Raw genomic sequence first — 17468 nt, 5'->3', positions numbered from 1 at the left:
GATTCACCTGGGCTGAGACTGGGCTTTTTAAGGGTGGCGTCACGGGGACGCCAGTAGAAGCCGAGAACGAGCAGAAGCCGAGAGAGAGGGAGAACGCTTGGGGAGCCCAGATAGAGTGAAGACTTGCTGGTGGCTGGGAGGCCTGCCAGCCTCCCGGCCTCCCAGCACCCCTGCCTGCCATATACCTGATAATCCCACTAACAACCTGCAAAATCACTGAAGACTCTGACTCCTCCTTTACCCGCTCTGCTGGATTATAGAAAACCTGCACTGCGTCCATTCCTGCCCTAACACCCTCTCTTAGCCATTCTCCGCCATAGCCATTTCTGAGTAATGCCACCCTTATACCCTGGCCCTCCTAGACACAGGTGTGCACACTCACGCATGCCCACACCATCCTGCACGTGTGCACCATCAGGCATGTGTGCCCCAAGCCCACGTACCCAAGCACTTCTGCATTTAAGGCTGCAGGTGAAAGTCACAGAGGCCAGCAGCATAAAAGCCTGACCATTTCCCTTACCCTATGTAAACTCACCCTACAGAAGAAATAAAAAGGACAATAAAATGACTACAAGGCAGCCAGACATGGGGAAAAGATCCTGCTGATCGATCTTCAGGTTCATTATGGCTGCCAGTCACCTGGACACGCCTTCCTTGCCTGGCTCCCTGAGAGGCACGGGGGTTCCTCCAGGGTCAGTGTACTAGTGAGAGTGCCTTCGGCTGCAAGTAATGGGAAACCCAACTCCCTGAGCAGGCTGAGGAAGCAGGCATGTTGGGTCCAGGTGCTCCTGAGACAAAGCCAAGAGCTCAAGGTTTCTCCATTCTGCCGATCTGCCCTCCAAGTGTCATGTCTATCCTGGTGTAGGGTAAGGTAAAAAAAGTATCAGGCTTTTCTGCCCTCCCACCATCAGGACTGATGATGGATCCCTGAGATCCTGAATGCATGCCTGATGGTGGGCACCTAGAGTAGGGTGTAGGGCACATGAAAGTGGGTACACCTGGGTGGCATCACGGAGACACCTGATTTTATTAAACTGATTTGGGGAAGCCTCCCTGATGGCCTAGGGGTTAAGTCTCAGCACTATCACTGAGACAGCCTGAGTTCAATCCCTGGCCATGGCACTAACCCACATGGCACAGCAGACCCCTTCTATCTTGCCTGCTGCTCCCCTCAGCAGTGTATTTCAGTAGATCTGCCTCTTCTGCTGCCCACTCTGTCTCTGCTGAATCTCTCACCCCCCACACCTCTGGCCTACACCCCAGCTGGTCTATAATAAATTTTGTTTAAATAAATAAAGCAATTTGCAAAAAGTATAGAATTCTTTTGGATTTTTGTTTTGAAAATAGTTACTTTCATAGAAAATGTCATTTATATTAACATGTATCTGTTATTTTAAATGAGTACTTTCAAAATTTCTATATAATTTCTAACATGATAAAAGTAGATGGATATAATCTAAATTTTTAAAAGCTCCATGGGGTCCTCAATAATTTTCAGAAGTATAAAGGGCCTGAGAACTACTGCATGAAAGTGATGGATGAAAGGATTAAAGAAAATATATATACACCATGCAATAGTTTGCTAAAAAAGGAAATCCTGCCCTTTGTGACAACATGGATGAGCCTTGAGGGAATTATGCTAAGTGATATAAGTCAAACAAAGACAAATACTATATAGACAAATACTATAAGTGAAATATAAAAAATCTGAACACAGAGAAACAGATTAGGTTGGTGGTTGCCACAGGCAGGGTGTGGGGTTTGGAGAAGTGAAGGTCAAAGGGTACAAACATTCAGTTATAAGATGAATGAAGTCTTGGGGACATAATGTATAGCATGGTGACTCCAGTTAATTACACAGTATTGTACTGAAAGTTACTAAAAGAGTAGATTAAAAAATTTTGCTATAATTATTTTTAACTAAGGTAATATTAGGGTACCCCCATCATGTCTCACCACCATAGTGCACCCACCACCAACTCACCCATATTCCTTCCACCCCCACAAACCATTATGCTTCTCTCTCTCCATGTCCCTTCCCCTCCTATCATCCCCACCCGCTTGGTTCTGTAGTCAACTATCAAGGATTAGTTTTACAGCTTTAACTATTAACTTAGTTACTTTATATTCCATGTGTTAGTGACACCATTCAGTATCCTTTTCCTTATTTCATTTAGCATTATCCTTTCTACTCCTGGACATCTATCCCCAAAATTCAAAAACACTAATTTGAAAGGAAACTTGCACTCCCACGTTTACTGCAGCACTGCTTACAATAGCTAAACTATGGAAACAACCTAAGTGCCCCTGAACAGATGAAAGAGTAGATCTTAAAAGTTCTCCCCACCACACACAAAATGGTACCTATGTAGCTGGTGGACGTGCTAAACATCTTTTGAAATATGTTGCTTTACTGCATGTGCTTTATCAAGCTTTGAAGAAATCTTTTTTTTTTTTTTTAAACTGAAGGTTTGTGGCAACCTTGCATGATCAAACTAGGCATGTGCTCACTGTGTATCACATTTTGGTAATTTTGATAGTATTTCAAACTTTTCATTGTAACTACTTCTGTTATGGTGATCTTTAACAGTGATCTTGTATACGTGTTAAAGGAGAGACAACAGGCTCCAAGTGGAGTCAATTATGCAGAGCTCATGTCACCATGTTAAGACTTACCACCCAATTTATAGGTGCTGAATCCTAAATAAGTCAATATATTAAGATTCCACTCCCAGAAGTGGAATAAATAAGTCAATCTCAAATTACCTAGTGATCACTAGGCCCCTGATATCCCCCAGAAGGTGACCTTGCCTAAAAACAATCCATTCTTTGCAGGTAAATTCCTTATCCCACCCACTTCTGCCTATAAAAGTCTTTATTCTGCATAGCTCTCCGGAGCTCCTTTCTATCTGCTAGATGGGATGCTGCCTGAGTCATGAATAGTTGAATTAGATCTTAAAATATACAGATAAATTCTTTAATAACATATAGCAAATTGTCATATTTCACAACTTAAACTTACATAACATTACATGCCAATTATATCTCAAAAAAGCTGGGGGGAAAATATACACATGTATATGCCAATAACAGGGAGGGACCTTAGACAAGCTTTATGGGCTAGAAGCTTCTCTTCAGGTCGGCTGCTAAGGAGATGTCATGGAAAGAGGGATAGGAGGCAGCAGGCAGTCATGCTGAGCCCATGTAGGGAAGATGAGTCCACCTCTGTGGCCTGAATGGGGTCTCTCTAGACCTGCCTCCTCTGCATCTACTAGTCAGTCAATGATCACAGCAGGGAAACAGATACCTCACACCTTCCAGGTGTCCATTTCCATTTATACAAGCTGACAGGCTCAGGGTTCAAGTGCTTATATGTTGGAGAACTAGGATTGGACACAGGACTTTATATATTACAATTACATTTCTACTTCCGTTTCAGCAAGTGGTGGCTCTTGGAGAGGAGAGTTTGAGTCTTGTTCCCCACCATGCTCCCAGCACACTTGCTTAGCTTTGACTCCAAGCCCAGGTTACCCAACCCCACTAGCACTGCCTCTTCTGCCACATCATAGATCCCCCTCCTACTATCTTTCTACTACCCATAGAGAGGTTGGCATTCAAGAGTGAGCTGCAAGGCAATCATCCCAAACAAATATTTAATGAAGGCGTCCACTGTACTGGCTTCCTGGGCACACACACCTTAAACTAACAATTGTTTCATTTCTTAATCAAATATCCGATTGACGTGAAATTACATCTCTGTTTTTACTACCTCTGAAACACAAGTGTTTCCCTATGCCCATTTTCAGCACATGTCACATTACTAGCCCTATTTTCCTTATCCAGATGTTTTCCCCAGTTGAAGATAAAAATTGTTGGGTGGATACAGCATCCCCCATCCAGCTCCATGCTAGGCAGCCTTTGGGTTCTACTCCCCTTCCCCCCACCCATGCAAAGCTCAACTGTTTCTCAGCTTATCCTCTACCAAAGCCTCTGAACTCAGCAAACAAAACCCCCTTTGTATTTGAAGGTTTTTTCCTCTCAGCTGATAAATATAGAAAAACAAAATGAGGGTCACAAAATTAAAACAGCAATGGGGAAGTTACATTGTCAAGGGGAAAAAAATCTTTGAAATATAACAAACAGTTCTCTCTGGATTTGATTAAATTAAAACTTAACCTAAATCTGCTCCCACTCAGAATGTGATCTAGTCTAGATTATTCCTTACTTCATGACTAAGAACAAGCCCTAAATCTTCTCTTGGTAACTCTGCAGTTAACTTATCTTCACCTTTCCTGAAAGTACCTTAGCTGTTCTTCAGACCCTGAATCAAGACAGCAGGATTTTGGAGAGGTAAGGGTTAGTTACTTCATTCCATAATTACTCAGGCTTCCCCAGAGGGTATTCACATCCATTCTGGACTAGAATCTTTTATCTTAGAGTCTCCTGCCTTCAGAGAGGAAAAGTCAATTTAGGTCATTTCCTGACTATGTCACGCATGCACATTAACTAAATCTCAACAGCTCTATAATTCATGGCTCTACTGGCAGTCTGAATATAGGCCACCCTCTCTTTTAAAAGCCCTGGACCCTTGGAAATTGCATTTTTCACTGTTTCAATACAAAGTGATCTTATCCTGATTCCCACTTTAGTAAGCTGTGGTGAGGACAGGGCAGTGTTTAAATACAGTCCATTTCCCACCAGTTCGTTTCCATAGCAATGCTTCATCAAATACTTTACCTCATGAGATTTTGTTTTTGGAATCTCAGCTTTTTACATAAATTACAAATAAGAAAAATAAGCTGTGTTAAATCAATAATGGGAAAGGTCATATTCCTCAGTGGGTTACAGCAATGCATAAACTGGGGGGTCTACCGGTCCTGGCTGTGCCTCAGTGCTCCTCCCCACCTCACAGATGAGCCATCAGGGTTGAGACCAGCATGGATGGCACCTAGCAGCATCCCTGGCATGTAGCAAAGGTTTAAAAATTGCTAACCTGTAAACATGCATATCCCAATTTTAGTTGGGAAGATCTGAATCATCAGACTATTAAACACACTAAGATAGTCATACTGAGTACCAGACTACGCAACAGGTAAGGGAGAACAGTGTCAAGTTCATTGGACTTAACTTGAAAAAGAAACATCAGAATATTATATAATCACATAATCCTACTGACTTATGCACGGTCTGACTATACAGAATACGTAGTAAGACAAAAAAAAATACAAGAAATATGTAATATTTAATAAACAAAAGTATCCAAAGAAACTACATGTGATTCTAGTCTTGTACCAAGTCTTCCCCAATAGAATAACCCAGAGAGTGAAAAAGACACCTCATCAAGTCATTCCCATGGCTGAGTTAATGAGCTCAGTCCCTACCCATCTCTTGGAATCCACTTTTTTTTTTAACGATTTATTTATGCATACAAGAACTGGGGTACAGGCCGGAGATGCGGGCAGGGGAGGTGAAAGGATTCACCAGAGACAGAGTGGGGGAACAGAACAGTCAGACTGACTGAAATACATTGCTGAGGGGAGCAGTGGGCGAGTCAGGAGAGGTCTGCTTCGCCATGTGGGTTGCTCCCTGGCCAGCCGGGGATAGAACTCATGTTGCAGAGGCTGCAGATTGCTTCATAGTGCGGTGTTTAACCCTTTGTGGCACCAGAGAGGCCCTGGAATCCACTTTTATAACCCATCAATATTAACAATTTCTCAGAGGCATACTTTAAAATTAAAGCAGGAAATCTGGACCTTAGCTGCTTACAAGGCACAGCATAATTATGAAAACCAAGCACAGAAGAACCCACATAGCAAATACTCTATCTTCCTTTCTTGCCAAAAGGAATAAAGAGGTCAAAGAAAGAAAATTCATGATGGGGTGTTTAAATTTTTGTCAAAATGGAGTTTTAACACTTCCCTTTAAAGCAAAGTGCTATAAAATAAAGAGGTCAAATACTGTCATAAAGGAATGATGAGTAGCCATGCTTGTTGTTTGTACAATGGTATCTTGCTCACATCCCAAAATGCCCAATGCCCCCCATTATCAATTGTAACTTTTGTGGCTATTCTTTAATTGACTGTATCATTTTAAAGTGCTTTTAGGTCCTGGGCTATTAACAAGGAGAAGCTTTATAATTGAGAGTTAATTATAGGTCTTCCTTATCAAAGGAACTAAAACATAAAAACCACTGGATTGGCTTACAGGCTGGCAGATAACATGCAGAAGAAACTCATTGTAAGTCAGGACATAACACTGTCACTTATACTATGTTAAAAGGTGACAGGAATATTCTTTATCTTCCATAGCAGAGAAAAGAAAAAGGGAAACTAGATCTTCATGGCCCATTGATTCTAACACCAATTGCAGCATCCTCACCAATTAAGGCTACTCCACGTGCCACTTTCTTGCTGCAGATGCATGGGTGTTTGTGGCCAACATGAAAAGATCATTCTGCCTATCTGTTTAGGGCAACTCAGATCTCAGAAAACTAGAACAGTCCGGACTATGCTAGGGTAAGGCCTTCTTCACCTAAATGGTTCCCACCGACCCCAAGCATGCCTGGCAATGTCTCCTGTATTTCCTTTCATTGTGCACTGAGATAAAGAATTCTCTATGACTGAAAATGAGCCAGATTTACACATACCAACGTGCCTTAAATCGCCTACTATTCCTTTTTTAATCTTAAGCAGAGCTAGCAAAAGACCAAAGCCAAAACTCACATTTGCACACCTCTGCAAAGAGCAGCCAGCTATAGTAGGGAGGAAAGGCAGAAACCAGTGAGAGGAGTTTAAATTTAAATTTAGGGGAGGACACAGATGTTTGCAATCCTCATAGAATAATAGGGAAACCTCATTAGAAGCACCTGTCCTGCACTTAGGCTAGTATTCTCCATTCAGTTAGCACAAGTTGATGGCCTGGAATTCTACACCAGCGCCCTCTGCTTCTGGGGAGGGCAACACATCTCCATGACTTGATAAAGGCAGAAAAAATCATGAGCTGTAAACTGCCTGTCAAAATGGCTATTGAGATAGCTGCTGTGCTCATTCACTTTAAATCACACTCTGTCCTTCTCAGTTGATGTGTAAATATTTGACTCTTCAATTAAAAAACAAACAAAAAATTCACACATCCTGTAGAAGTTGCTGCAGGGTTCAAAGCACAGAACAAAAGCACTAAAATAGATGAGCAACAAAAAAGCAATTAAAATAAAACCATGCAAAGAACTGGAAACCTCTAAGGATGGTTCTTTACAAACAAAGTGCTGATGAATGAGCTCCTACTCTGCAAGAAAGACCAGTGAGTCCCCAAACTGAGACAAGGTTGAACATGTCAGTATTTGAGCTGAAAAAAATATGTGAGCTAGGCAAGCAAAATGAAGGAGAGGACTGGGTAGAGGCTCAGCTAGCCTGAGGGTGGGGGTGGGGTGAGGAAATACAGAAGGGTAAATGGGAAGAAGAGTTGGTCAAGTCTTTCTGGGAACTACAACTGGCAGGAGAAAATTAGGCTGAGGTTGGCTCTGAAGAATCCCAAAGATAAGCAAAATGGCAGCTGGGTCATGGCTGTCATCATGGCTAGGACTGTTCCCAGAGGGGCACTGAGGAATGCCAATGAGAGTTTTTGCTGCCAATGGCTGCCTTTAAACAAGATAGCTTGTGTATTCCCTTGACAGCCTATGTCATATGTCTCTGGACCAGTCCCCTTGTAAGTAACCTGGTCTGAGAAGGGAAAAGCCTGGATGGGAGCAGAGTAGGGGTGGAAGTTTTTTATTCTTTAAAACAGAAATATTCCAAGTCAAATCCAAGTTGGGGGAGGGGGTGTGGTAGGTATCATGCCTCCTCCTGGTGGGCAAAAGACTCTTCATGGGAACCTATTGAGAGTGGAAACCCTTGTACATTTGATATCTCTTGGCATGAAACATTAATTAGGGTCCCAATAACTAGCATCACCCCCCCTTCCTGATCAAATGCACATTAGACTACTCAAGGTTTGGTTGAGTGTAGGGGTTTAAGGCTAAGCTAGCTTAGTTAATGGACTGGGTGATGTGTTTCTGGGTCTGCTCTTTAATAGTTAATGAGGTTAATGGACTGGGTGATGTGTTTCTGGGCCTATTCTTTGGGACCTATCCTTTCAGTCTATGAGCTATAACAAGGTCGACTGCCAATGTTGAGTTTCCATTCTGGCAAGGATTCTTCTAAATACTGTTTTCTAAGAATCTAGTTGATGAGGACATAGGCTCCTGGGACGTATGATGCAAAGTTTGGAGATGTTTCAGTCTACAAAGGTTTACAGGCCAGTGAACTAGGCAGTGCAAGGATGAGTAATTTATATATATGAACTCCTTGAGGATAGGGTCTAAGAACCAAACTCCTAAACAACTGTCAACCTGATTGATAAACAAAACAGAATTATGTAAAACGTATGGTGAGAGCATGAAGGAGAGAGGAATGACCTCTACCAATCTCAGCTCAGTCCTCAGCAGTGAGGAAGTAGGAGAGGTTTCATGTTCTGAGACACACACCAGCCAATCTCAATGAAGTAAGCTGTTCAGAAAATGCCCCTTGGTATTAAAGTGCCCCATATGAAGGGATTGCTAACCAACTACGGCCAGTATTTTGTTTTGGTCTAAGCTTTGGCTGCCAAACAAAGAGGACTCGCAAACAAGTACGCTCTATTTCAACTTGTGGGAGGGCCCAGAGGGAGAGAGTCCCAGTAGGGACTGGAAAGCACCTTCAGTAAAAACACAGCCCATGTGGGAGGGTTACCTGGATTGGGGACTTGCGGAAATGGCCTTAGTGTAGGAAGCAGCATGTTTCCCTGGTGGCGTATGCCACTTCAGTTCTTCTCACGACAAGACAAAAACCAAAGTCCTTAGTGAAAAACACTCTGGGTTCTGGAGGAGGCAGAACAGAGCTGGCCTTGAGTGTGGACAGCCCAGCAGCTGTGGGAATCTTTAACAGGAAGGGGCCTGCAGGGCTAGGAGAGTAAGCTGCTGGCCTTGGACACAAAATTTAATGGCACACTAAAAACCTCAGTCATTAAGATAAATATGTTAATGTCACATTTTAAAAATACCTCAAGATTAATGCAAAAAAAAAAAATCCAAGATGAACACAATACCAAAATTGTAATGAGGGCAAACCCAGCCTCACACTGGCTTGACTTGGCTCCACCTGCTTCACCCTGGTTCTGGCCCTGAAAACCTGATTGGGAAGTTAGAAAACAGGCATCTCAGCCATGACATCCACAGTAGTGGGGACCTCGGAATGGGGTGAAAGCATCCTCTTCACAGCTTTATATAGAAGGATGTGAGGGCGGACAGATGCACAGCCACCAGAATTTAGAGTTTGAATTCACTGGAAAGAACAGCAGACATGGCTGCCAGCAGGGGAATTGAGTGTTCCCAAGGGAGGCTCTGAAGCAGAACACTGAAGGAGCCCATTAGATGGGCAGAGCATCCCAAAGTGATCTGGAAAAGGCAATGACTGCTAACAAAATGGGTCTCAGAGGTCCAAAGAGACAGAGTCCTTTTCTACTCAATAAATGTAAGTTCTTCAACATTTAAGAAAGAAAATGATCAGACAAATCAAGGTATCATCACAACCAAGCCACACAAGGATAGCAGGACATGGGTAATGAATCAACAGGCAGTAATTTAAACATCACAGAGATCAAGGTACTTCTGGGTGGGCTTATGGCAGGTGCTCGCTGACAAATAAGGCTGGTGATAGATAGCCTCAAAACACACACATGGTTCAGCCCCCAAACATTGTAACAAAATGCACAGCAACCCTGAAAACAGACTAAATGACCATATTATTTTGATTCTATCACTTGATTCCCAAAACACTGAGAAAAATTAGAGAAATGTGGGGGGGGTGAGAGTAAAAGAATCTCACAGAATAGGAAAACATTTCATGTTGTTAGCTACTAATAGTTCTTTTTTTTATTTTATACATTTTTTACATCATTTTTCATTTTTGCACAATGTATGCATTTTCATCTTAGCTATAGTCCCCATAAAATTCCCACCCCCCCTTGTTTTGATCTTCCTCCCTCCTCCCACCCCGTAGTATGTCTCTGATTTATAGTTGCTTGTTGATTTTGATTTTTACTTTGATCACCACCTTCCCGGCCTTACCATTTGATCGAGACACCAATGGCAAACAACATTGTCACCATCCGTAAGTGGCAACCTGGTTTGGTTGGAGATATTTCACCAAGTCACCACTACACCAAGTACACCATTTTACCAAGTCACCACCAAGTCAATTGCCTTTGGCTTGTATAACAAAGAGGACATGGAAAGGGTACCCCAATCTAACCCTGAGGTATCTATGGCTATGAAAACTCTTTAACAGTAAAAACTGCTGCACTATTCTTTTCCCCTTGAACGTATACTTCCATTCAATAATATGCTTTAATGCTTGAGAGGTCTTTATTAATCTATCATATTTCTCTCTAACAAAAGCGTGCACAGAAATTTCCTGTGATACTAAGACTTTAAAGTGTTCAATTTCCTTTTAGGATGTAGCTATTATTACTAATGTACACATGTGACCAGCCATTAATATTATTTATAAGAATGTTAATGTAGTTAACTTGGATAGGACAATTTTATTGCAAGTGGCATTCTAAAAAATGGATAGCACTTATTTTTCTCAACTATTTCGCATCTTTCCTCCTATTATAATAAGATAGGATTTAGCATCAATTCCATACTTTTCCTCACTTTTATAGATTTAATCTGTAAGAAAACCTGTTTACATAAGTGAAAGAAGGAAACCTAGCAAAAAAAAATCTTTCTGTCCATTGTTTTATAATTAGATTAGGTCCTAAGTCAATTTTGCTGCAAGCCAAGAAATAAAAATTAACCTGTAAAAAGATGCATATCTTGATCATTATCATCACTCCCTTTACCAACCAAGGTCATGCTATTTCACAGTCCACTGTTTTGGGGGAGAGATTTCTGTACCCCAGGCTAGCATGCCACAGCAAGATTCAGGATGGCATGGTTAACACAATGCTTTCTCTTTGTCAATGGGAAAAAGGTGACTATAAAAAGTGAAATGAAAAGTCAATTGTAAGAAAGGGTAGCTGCAGAGATTGGGGACCATCCGTGCTTTTGTACCCCCTGGACAGTCTTCATATCCTCCATGTGCTCTGATACCCCAGTGGGAATAGCCCACCTGTAGGCAAGAAAGCTGCTGCCAGTCATTCGGTTCATTTAGAAGGTTTACAGACACAAAAGTACACTTGGTTTGATTAACGCATGAATTCTCTTACAATGCATAGCCTGGAGCAGGTACTGCATGAGATGTAATGAATTTTTAAAAAAGAAACATAATTCTTGTTCAATCTACTTGAAAGGAAAGAAAATACCTCATAAATCATAGTGGCCTGACAACACAAGAACTATATTCAACAAAGGAATATATGTTTAGAATTTTTAATAATCTTGAAGATAAATCTGGAAATAATCCAAATATCTAATGATTTGCAAACTAAATAAGTTCTGTGACAGCAGCCATATAATGGAAGAATATACAAGACATTAGAAAATGTTCTTCACAGGTGACGAAAAAAACAACCAGGAAACAATCTTATAAAGTTCACATTAATTTGTAAAAATTATGTATGTGTTGGAAAGTCTCTTAAGAAAATCTATTCAGGGCCTCCCCGGTGGCTCAGTGGTTGAGCGCTAGGTTGCGAAGCTGCCCGCAGCCTCTGCAGCGCCGGTTCGATCCCTGGCCACCGGGCGAGGGTCCCACATGGCATGCAGACCTCTCCTGCCGTGCCCGCTGCTCCCCTCAGCAGTGTACTTTGTCAGTCTGCCTGCTCTGCTCTCCCCTCTGGCTCTGGTGAATTCTCTCACCCTCCCATGCTTCTGACTGTACCCAGTGCTTGTACAAATAAATAAATAAATCTTTAAAAAAAAAAAAAAGAAAATCTATTCAGCTCTTTTCAGTGACTATCCTTATGTGGTATTATTTTTTTTAATGTATTTATTTTTTATAGAGGCATGCTTTATTTATTTGTTTGTTTGTTTATTTTGTTTGTTTATACATGCACTGGGTACAGTCAGAAGCACGGGAGGGTGAGAGAATTCACCAGAGCCAGAGCAGGGAGCAGAGCAGGCAGAAGGACCGAAGTACACTGCTGAGGGGAGCAGCGGGTGCCAGGAGAGGTCTGCGCGCCATGTGGGACCCTCCTCCGGTGGTCGGGGAGCAGCCGGGGATCGAACCGGCGCTGCAGAGGTTGCGGGCAGCTTCACAACCCAGCGCTCAACCGCTGCGCCACCGGGGAGGCCCCTTATATGGTATTATTATGGACAACTTTCCTATTTGTTCTTCCTAATTTTCCACAGAGGACAAGTATTTTCTCTCATGATGTTGGTGGGGGGGGGGAAAGAGTTGTTAGAGGTGAGGAAGGAGGTGAAACAGGTTCACTGTCTCAGGACGGCTACATGTGACCACAGTTTGTGAGATGGTGCCTAGCCAAAGGTCAGTGAGAGCTTAAGTCCACCCCACATGGTATAAGTCCGAATTCCCCTGGGGGGGGGGTGCCATTTTCTAATCTGCAGCTGAAGACAGTGCCCTCTGTTTGCTTCCTCCCTTAGCTTTTGGTCATTTCACTCTTTGAGCAACTTATCTGTTCATCCCTGATTGGCACAGCTGACCCCTTCAGATCACTGCCAAAAAAGCCACTGGTCAGCAAGCAAAATGCTCTAAACCAATGAGGTTCTTTGGCCTGTCAGGAAAAAGTGGTGGGCAATTTTAATTTCCAACTGTATTATATAACTGCAGCCTCCTTACCTCAGCAAGTGTGGAGGGATCTTGACAATGGTATCCACACCACCCAGGGTTTCTGCAAAAAGAAAATCACCAAGTTAAAAATAAGTATGTAAGAGTGAGACTCAGCATTGCACACAAATGTCATTGTTAGGTTTTCTTTTTCTCCTGGAAATTCCTATAGTTAAACATTAGTTGCTCCACAGTTCTCTGCATGCAAGTCATCCATATTTAAAAATCCTTCTCCCTTCACAGCCTCAGAGACTTCCTTGGGGAAGGATAAAAATCAGGATGCATTTCTCTATAGAGACATGGAACCAATAAATTCCTAACCCAAACCAGAATGTCAATTTAATCTAGTTAAAACTGACTAAAATGCTATATACTTGCAATAAAAATAGAGAGGAATGCTATTTCCTTGAAAAGGCTGTTTCAATAACCTTAAATAATAATTTACTCTTTCAAGTTTACAACCACTTATTCTCACACAGTTATGACTTGATAGATTAAACTTTTCTTAATCACACTACAGTTAGGAACATTGATTGGGAGACTTACACCCAAATCTCCTCAATTCACCCTGGACATTCAGTACTAAATTTAATATTGTTATGGACTAGCCATACTGTTGTTGCCTCCAATTGTGAAAGATATGAAAAACTCACTATTGCCTCAAACACCCTGTTCTATTTCAAGAGTTCTATGGATACTGTACCCAATTCCAGTCTGCGTACATGTGGGGAGGGGGTGGGGGGAGTGTACCCCCCACACCAGCAAGCAATTCTCTGACATCAGAGTAGGTTCCTCTAATTTAACTCCACCAGTCTTACAATTCCCCTGTCTAAGGGCTCAGTCCTACAACACCAGTCCCCCCAGGCCCTCACCAGTAGATACCAACCTCAAGTCCAGGTTGTCATGTGGACTTCTGATCTATGTGCAATATGACTTATAGTTAGGCAGTGCCCATGGGCCCCGAACTGGGTTCAATTAATTCACTAGACTTGCTCCAAGAACTCAGATAAATGTTTTACTTACTAGATTCCCAATCTACTATAGAAGAAGATAACTCTGGAATAGCCAATGGAAGAGATGCACAAGGAGGCAGAGCACGGGGACAGGGTGAAGCAGTTTCAAGCCCTTTATGAAAGCACAGCACTCTCCCTAACTCTCCACATGCTCACCAAACCAGAAGCTCCCCAGCCCCCTTCTTTTGGATTTTTTTATGGAGGCTTCATTGCATAGACATGGCTGATGAAATCACTGGCCACTGGCAGCTGAGTCAACTTTTAGTTGCTTTCTCCCCATCCCCCTCCCCAGAGGTCTGAGGGACAAGATGGGAAATTGCCACCTCCAAATCACTTGGCGGTTCTCCCAGCAACCGGTGCCCATCCACAGTGGCAGCACAAGTCACTCAGCAACATGGCAAAAGATGCTCCCTCCATGTAATCTCAAGGATTTTAGGAAACAGAAACAGTGACAAAGATCACTTACGTATTTCTTACCATAACTCACACAGCTCAGATTGCCTAGACACATTTCTAAAGTGCATAGACTCAATAAGTCCTGTCAATATGAACTATTTTCATGGGGAAGAAGAAACCTTTCTCCCCATTCTGCTAAGACATGAGAAGGAACAACTGAGACAACAAATGCATCTGAGATTGAGGAGTGAGGAAAGGTCAAAATGTGATAAAAGAATCTGGGCCACTCTGGGGCAAAATAGTCGGTGTATATAAGGCAATCCACAAAGAGAAAGATGGGATCAGCAGGCCCAGTGATGTATGGCCATGGGGCCAAGGGACGAAGTGGAGAGACTGAGGTCAGCACTTAAGATGAGACAAGACAAAAAGAAAATGAAATCCTGAGATAGAGGTGCCAGGAGCAGCTGGGCACAGTCCAGCAGTGAGCATGGCAGGGGGCTGGTGCCTAGGGCAACTTGATGTTGCTCCCCCAAGAAAGGCTCTGACACCGAACTACCTAATTATCAGGGTTTTCCTCATTGGGCAAAGGGGTGTCCAACAGCGCTGAGCTCTACGTATTCTATAAAAAGTTAGAAGGGAAAAAGGAAAAGGAAGTCACTAAGCAGCCTCACTGGAAGCCCAGAAGATTGGAGGGGAGGTGCTGAGCAGGTAGCAGTGCTGATGGGGACAGGGGGAGGGTGCTGGCTATCAGAGCACAGGTATGGACTAGTGAAGCGCAGCTGTGGGTGTGGATATTTTTGTGTTTGACACAGGGCTGGGAGCAAGAGAAGAGAATAACACTGGTGAAGCTCAAAGTTTTAGACTGGGCAGAGGAGCTGAAGTTGGCAAAGGAGACAGTAATTCAAGAGGTGGTCCCTTCAGGACAGGGGAGGGCTAAATAAAAGCTTGCAAAATAAGGAAAAGAAGGAACCCAACGTCAAATCTACTTCAAAGGTCCCACCAGTCCAGACCAACAGACCCCTCCACTTCCCATTCCTTGACCCCACCTTTCCAACCTAGTGACTGCCCTATGCTGTTAACTATTTCAGAGACTTACCTCTCCTCTTGCTAACTAGAGAATGGTCACTGGGAAACAAATCACATCTTACAATCAGACCGGACTCCAGACTCAACTCACCTGCCTCAGCGCTGGGCTTTGGGGTAGCTTTAAGGACCTACGTTTAGAGGCACCGCATTTTAACTGAACAAGACATTGAGTATCAAAACCCAAATATTAAAAACATGAGATTATTCTTCTCCCTGTTATCTCAATCTGCTGGGTTTACAGCAAAATAATAACGAAGACAAGGAATGGCATGTTTAGAGAGCCGTCAGGCCCTGCTTTATTATGTTATCCAGCCATCTGTGACCCTTCCTTAGAGGCATTTGGGAAGCAAGCTGGAAACCACTCCAGGAATAACAATGGCAAGGCAAAAACAGCACTGTGGCTTTAAGAGTCTGCTCATTATTTATCTGGCCCATTTTTCTTAACAGTAAATTAAAATGATCAAGTTCTGGTTTTGCCTACAAGATAAACTTCCTAGATGATATTCTAGACAATTGTGTGATGCTTAGGTTTCCAAAAAAAAAAAAAAAAAAAAGACGGTGCTATGACTGGACATTCACCCAAAGCTCTGAATTCAGACCTGCTCAATATTATCAGAACCACTAAACACTGTCAGAATTCGACGTTTCTTGGGCAGCCAGACAACAGCACCTGTCACCTGGTTCCACAGCACAGAGCTATGGCAAACACTGTAGTTGAGGGAGAAAGAATTCATTTTATTGTTTTGATTGAGTGGAAACTAAGGAATTGCATGCAGGCTTGGGCAAGGCCAGGGGCCCTCACAGCTGTCCTGTTTCCTCCTGGGCCCCATCCTCTTTAGAAAAAAATCCCCATCACCCAAAAGTCAAATCTGCATTCCCATGCAGACAATTCTGATTACCCATATTCTTGCCTAATTGGAATGTGTTTCTGTTTTCTCTGAGGTTGAGTTCTGCAACCTGAGTCTAAGGGGAAACACAAATTTGCCCCCTGGAACTTATTGCAAAGCTGGCACAGCTCACACATCTAAAATCCCAACTCTCTGAGGGCAGACCACACCACACGTGTGAGACAACCTAACCCCTCCCCCATATGCTATTTTTCATCTATAATTACCATGTAAGCTAACACTTAACAGACTGGCCTCTAGCAGGAAAAAATCAAATAAATCATTGCTTCCCGGTTACACTCGCCAACGTTTGAGATCGGGTTTGCAGGCTCAACTTCCTTTTACCCCAAATGCGTTTAGGAATCAGGCCCTGGCTGCGCACGGGGCTGCGCTCCCAACTCGGAGATGGGTCACCGAGGTGCTGCTGGGGGCCTGGAAACCGGGGTGCTCAGAGGGGATGGCAGCCGAACCCAGCTAAGGCTGGGGGGAGATAAGGCCACCGGAGGCAAGGCGGACTGAACGTGAACGCCCGAAGCAAGATTCTCCCACCGCACATCAATTCCCAGAGGCAACTCCTGCAACTGCGCGAAATGTATCCATCACCGACGCCCCGTGGAATCCCCCATGCCCAGCGGCGGCTGCCCCCCCGCAGCGCGGCCTCCCCGGGGGAGAGCTGGGGGCGAGCTCCCGACCTGCCGGCAGGTGCCCGGCGCCCCCCTGGGCGCGCTTACCCAGGGCCCAGGTGCAGCTCTCCTTGATGGCTTTGTACTTGCTCCCGGACGCCTCCTTCTGCAGCTTCCTCAGGATCTCTTCCATCTTGACCTTCGCCGCGGCCGGGCCGCCGACGCGAGAGCGGCGGGTGCGAGGCTCGGCCGGGAGCGCGGACGCCCGGGTCGCCGCTGCCTGGCCCTGGGCGCCTAGGCGGCCGCTGCGCGCGCCCCCATCCCGCCGGCGCCGCGGCGGATGGATCAGCCGGCCCGATCCCCGGCCACGTCAGCCCCGCGCCCCGCCCCGCCCCGCCCGCCCGAGTCAGGTGCGCTCCGCGCGGGGTGTCGGGGGGCACCGGGCCGCTGCCTTTACGCGGAGCCCCCCGGGCACGTCGGCTCCGCAGAAAGGTGGAGGCGGATGTCCTGAGCCGGCTCTGCGGCCGGCGGGGCCTGCCTGGACCCGGGGGAGCGTCTGGTCGGCGGCGGGCGGCCGGCGGGAGGGGCCTCGCCTCCCTGCTCCAACCCCCTGCGCCCAGGCCGGCGGAGTGGGGTCCACCCCGCGCGCCCTCCGAGCCC

At 44.4% G+C, this 17468-nt stretch overlaps 1 protein-coding gene across 1 annotated transcript in view; it reads right to left on the bottom strand.

Annotated features, from left to right (window-relative positions):
* ARFGEF3 (ARFGEF family member 3) overlaps window positions 1-17030 on the bottom strand; it is a 137215-nt gene extending 120185 nt beyond the window's left edge. Inside the window, exons 1-2 of the mRNA XM_037520473.2 lie at window positions 16917-17030; window positions 12816-12867 (exon numbers count right to left, since the gene is read on the bottom strand). Of these exons, the coding sequence (XP_037376370.1) occupies window positions 12816-12867; window positions 16917-17001 (137 nt within the window). The 5' untranslated portion in view covers window positions 17002-17030. The remainder of the gene's footprint in view (window positions 1-12815; window positions 12868-16916) is intronic.
* Window positions 17031-17468: the final 438 nt, after the last annotated feature.

Source organism: Talpa occidentalis, unplaced genomic scaffold, assembly GCF_014898055.3.
Source record: "Talpa occidentalis isolate TD23 unplaced genomic scaffold, MPIMG_talOcc4v2.1 talOcc4.2, whole genome shotgun sequence".
Taxonomy (NCBI): domain Eukaryota; kingdom Metazoa; phylum Chordata; class Mammalia; order Eulipotyphla; family Talpidae; genus Talpa; species Talpa occidentalis.
Note: the sequence above shows the minus strand (reverse complement) of the source record. Positions and strands in the feature narration are given on the sequence as shown.